The sequence below is a fragment of the Salminus brasiliensis genome, chromosome 3 (assembly GCF_030463535.1).
Source record: "Salminus brasiliensis chromosome 3, fSalBra1.hap2, whole genome shotgun sequence".
In the NCBI taxonomy this organism is placed as follows: domain Eukaryota; kingdom Metazoa; phylum Chordata; class Actinopteri; order Characiformes; family Bryconidae; genus Salminus; species Salminus brasiliensis.
In genome coordinates this window covers 35,681,243-35,685,168 of record NC_132880.1, presented here as the reverse complement: position 1 = coordinate 35,685,168, position 3,926 = coordinate 35,681,243, and the positions used below count along the sequence as shown (strand labels likewise).

General features: G+C 39.5%; 1 protein-coding gene across 1 annotated transcript; it reads left to right on the top strand.

Moving 5' to 3' along the window:
* The first annotated feature begins 498 nt into the window (after window positions 1-498).
* Window positions 499-1,317, top strand: LOC140551386 (gap junction beta-4 protein-like). Its single transcript, XM_072674798.1, has one exon. The coding sequence runs from the start codon at window positions 499-501 to the stop codon at window positions 1,315-1,317; it is 819 nt and encodes a 272-aa protein (XP_072530899.1).
* The last annotated feature ends 2,609 nt before the right edge of the window (window positions 1,318-3,926 follow it).

Here is a 3,926-nt window from a genome sequence, read left to right as displayed (position 1 = left end):
CTAAATGAAACACCTGCATTTAATGATTAAGAGGTGTGTCCCAGTCCTTTTGTCTGTATAGTGCTTGTGAAACTTTAGCTTAGAAAAGTTGGGGAAATTAGTTTTCTATTACTAAAAGCTATGTTTTTCATCTTAGTGTAACACCACTGCTGTGTGCCTCACAATTAGGAATACACTAAGAATCATGTTTTGAAGCAGGACGGGCTAAAAGTAATTAGAAATCTGCTGAAGAGGTGTTAAGTCAGCCTCACCCTCTACAACACACAATCTCTCTCTCTCTCTCTCTCTCTTTCTCTCTCTCTCTCTCTCTCTCTCTCTCTCTGTCTCTCAGGGTGCAGACGCATTATTTACTTACTTCACTCAGTCACACTTCAGCCACATAATAGCTGAAGCGAGTGGCACACCTTAGGCAGTTGTACCAGCACAGACCAACAACAGTGAAGCCTTACTAACATCAGCCGTTTTGCACCCTAGACTCAGACTACATAGTGTTTGAAAATGAACTGGGCTTTTCTTCAGGGTCTCGTTAGTGGAGTCAACAAGTACTCAACAGCTTTCGGGCGCATCTGGCTGTCAGTGGTGTTCATCTTCCGTCTGCTGGTACTTCTGGTGGCAGCTGAGAAGGTCTGGGGTGATGAGCAGAAAGACTTTGACTGCAACACCAGGGAGCCTGGCTGCCACAACGTCTGCTACGACCATTTCTTCCCCGTGTCCCACTCTCGGCTGTGGGCGCTCCAGCTCATCTTCGTCACCTGCCCATCTCTCATGGTGGTCCTGCATGTGGCGTACAGGGATGACCGTGAGAGGAAGCACCAGCAGAAGTACGGCGATGACTGTCCCCACCTCTACCAAGACACCAGTAAGAAACGAGGTGGACTGTGGTGGACGTATCTGTTCAGCCTCATATTCAAGATGTCAGTGGATGCCGTCTTCATCTTCCTCGTGTTCTACATCTACGAGGCCAACTTCTATCCTCTCCTGGTGAGATGTAACGTGCCTCCCTGCCCTCAGGTGACAGACTGCTACATCGGTCGGCCCACAGAAAAGCGCATCTTCACAATTTTCCTGGTGGTGGTCAGCTTGGTCTGCATCCTGCTGACCCTCTGTGAGATACTGTACCTTATTTGTAAGCGCTGCCGCGAGTGTGCCGTTGCCCACAAGATCAACAAACCAGAGAGCCAAGTTGCAACTATCTCTTCTCTGGCTAGCAAACATAACCAAGAGAACCTGCAGGAGAAGTCTCTGCTAGACCATGGTAATGGTCAACCCCCGTCCGAGGACATCAGTGCTCCTGCGTACAGCTTGGCCTTTTCCTGAATTGTGTTCCAGAAAGGTTTTTTAATACGAAGACTGATGTCCGAAGACAGGGACTTTAGCAAATTCACAAGCTCACAGACAGCATTTTGTAAAAAATAAGAATGTGTGCGTGTGTGATGTTGTGTTTCACAGTGCCTGGATGTTTTTACGATTTCTTTTTATGAATGTAATCATGTGTAATATGTAACCAATAATATGGAAAAGATGATATTGTAATAAAAACATTATTTAAAAACATTATTTAAAGCTGATTTTTTTCTGCTTAAATAATGACAATGAAAGTACTCACATGTCAGTAAAGCATTGCAATACTGTTTTAGGTGACCGTAGACTACTCAAATACGTCCACTAATGCATTAGGATGTAAATACTAACAAAATGTATCTATGGTTTTGGCTTGGATCTCTTGTTAGACGAGTGTCTGAGTACTAAAAATATCAAGAATTCATATAATAATTGTGAATACCATGTTTGCTATAAACTCCACGTTTTTGTTAATCATATTGGCGTCAATATTTACTATCAGCTGTTCATAATATCTAAAAACAGCAGACATTAAAGACAAAGCTGAATGTCAATAATAAATGACAATGATCTTTGATGAGCTGTTGAAATATGCTGCCTGTACAAAGGTTTGGGTACCTTACACTCTTAAAAATAAAGGTGCTACAAATGGTTCTATGAATGATGCCACTTTTTTCTCTTAATGCAAAACATTCTTTATCAATTTAAAGGTCACGTCTCTTTTACAAAAATGATTCTTTGTGGAACCAAAAGTTGTTCTTCTTTGGCATCACTTAAAGAACCTTTTTTATCACCTTTATTTTTTTATATTATAAGTGTACAGAGTCAGGACTTAGCAACACCCACTTTAGTGAAATCACAAATTTCCTATGATGTTGAGGTCAGGAGACAATTTAAAAAGCTTCAGTTTGTGTTTCTTCAGGTAGTTCATGGTGGCTTTGAGGTATTTTTGAAGTATTGTATTGTTGCAGAAGTATTTTTTTTAAGCTTCAGCCCTTTTAACAGATGATTTGACATTTGTAGAAAAAGGAACTGCATTTAATGAAAGGGACACCTTTACCAGCTGTACCACTGGCAGCAACACAACTCCAAAACATGATAGATCACACCATAATCACAGTTGGCAAGGTGTTCTTTTTATGCTATGCAGTTTGTTTTTCTCCAAACGTACCTTTGCTGATTGTGGCTATAGAATGCTGCATTGACTTCTTCATTCCATAGCACTTGTTTCTAAAACCAATTTGGTTTCTCTAGATGGTTTGTAGCATACTACAGTTTTGTGAAGTGGGTACAAGTGGGTTTCCTTCTAATGACTCTTCTATGAAGATTGTTTGTGCAATTAACACTGAACATACGGTTCTCAAGCGGATCTCATGTTTATCTCCACTATAGAAACCATGAGCTGAAAACATCTGGCTAGCTTCTTATAGCCTTGGTCCCATGTTTGGGGAATCATAGAATTTGATTCAGCTGACAGTTCTTAAGTACAGTTTGTGACATGCCTTAGACCTGATTTGCTCATCAATGTCTGAAATCTTGTTTAAAAAAATCTAAATGTTTGCAACAATTAGGGTGCCTAAACATTAACATTTTTAATGTTATGGAATACTGTACATTACGATTTGCTGAACAGATTGTGTTTTATGTTTGATTGGCTGCAAAGCCTGTGTTTATTACTTCTCAAATAAAAACAACAAAAATGTCCAAGGGTGCCCGGATTGTGCATATATCTGTGTGGTGCAAAACTCTTGGATTATCAGTGTTGCAGATGTTTTTTTTTCTTTTTGACAGTATTTTAATCTGGCATATTTTCAAAAGTTCCTGACAAATGCTCCTGGAGACCTGGAATAACTTGGACTATAAAATCTTTTACTTGGTTGGAGATAAGTTGGAGATATAATGTTCTATATGAGTCATAGAACATTATATCATGTAGGTGTGTTTAGGCATGTGCAGAGGCATGTGCGTCTAGCAGGCAATTCTTCTTTTTTTTTTTTAAAGGAAAGAGTACGATGGAGAAACCAACACCCAAAATATCATTGCATAGTACTGCAATAGTAAGAGTCTGAAAAGAAACTCCCTAAAAACAAACAGGTTTGATTAATCAACATCCTTCAGTGAACCAAGTCCAGTATTAATCATATGTCATTTAAAATATTAGCCTCATTAGCTCTGGGGAACATTAGGTGTGTGTCTGAGCTTTCGTGTTATCTTAGTCCAGAACTTTTGTTCTGTATGTTTATTCTCTTGAATAAATAAAGAATAAGTGTATGGCGATACAGCTTATCTCTGTGTCATAAGTTGAGGGCGGAGTTCATCTGGTTGATGTAAACCAGCATAGAGGTGAATATTCAATCCATATAAAGGGCAAAGATAGGCCCCATACCTAAACAGCTCCACAGGATGTGATAACATCCAAGATCCAGCCAGTCACATGAATCACCAGGTGAGTCCCTGTTACCAGAGGGGACATGAGTTTAATTGAAAGTAACAGTTTATCAAAAAAAAAATCTAAATGTAATCAATCAGCTAAGACGTTTAGTTTCCAAAGTTTAATCATTTAGCTTTTTCCCTGGAGCAAACGG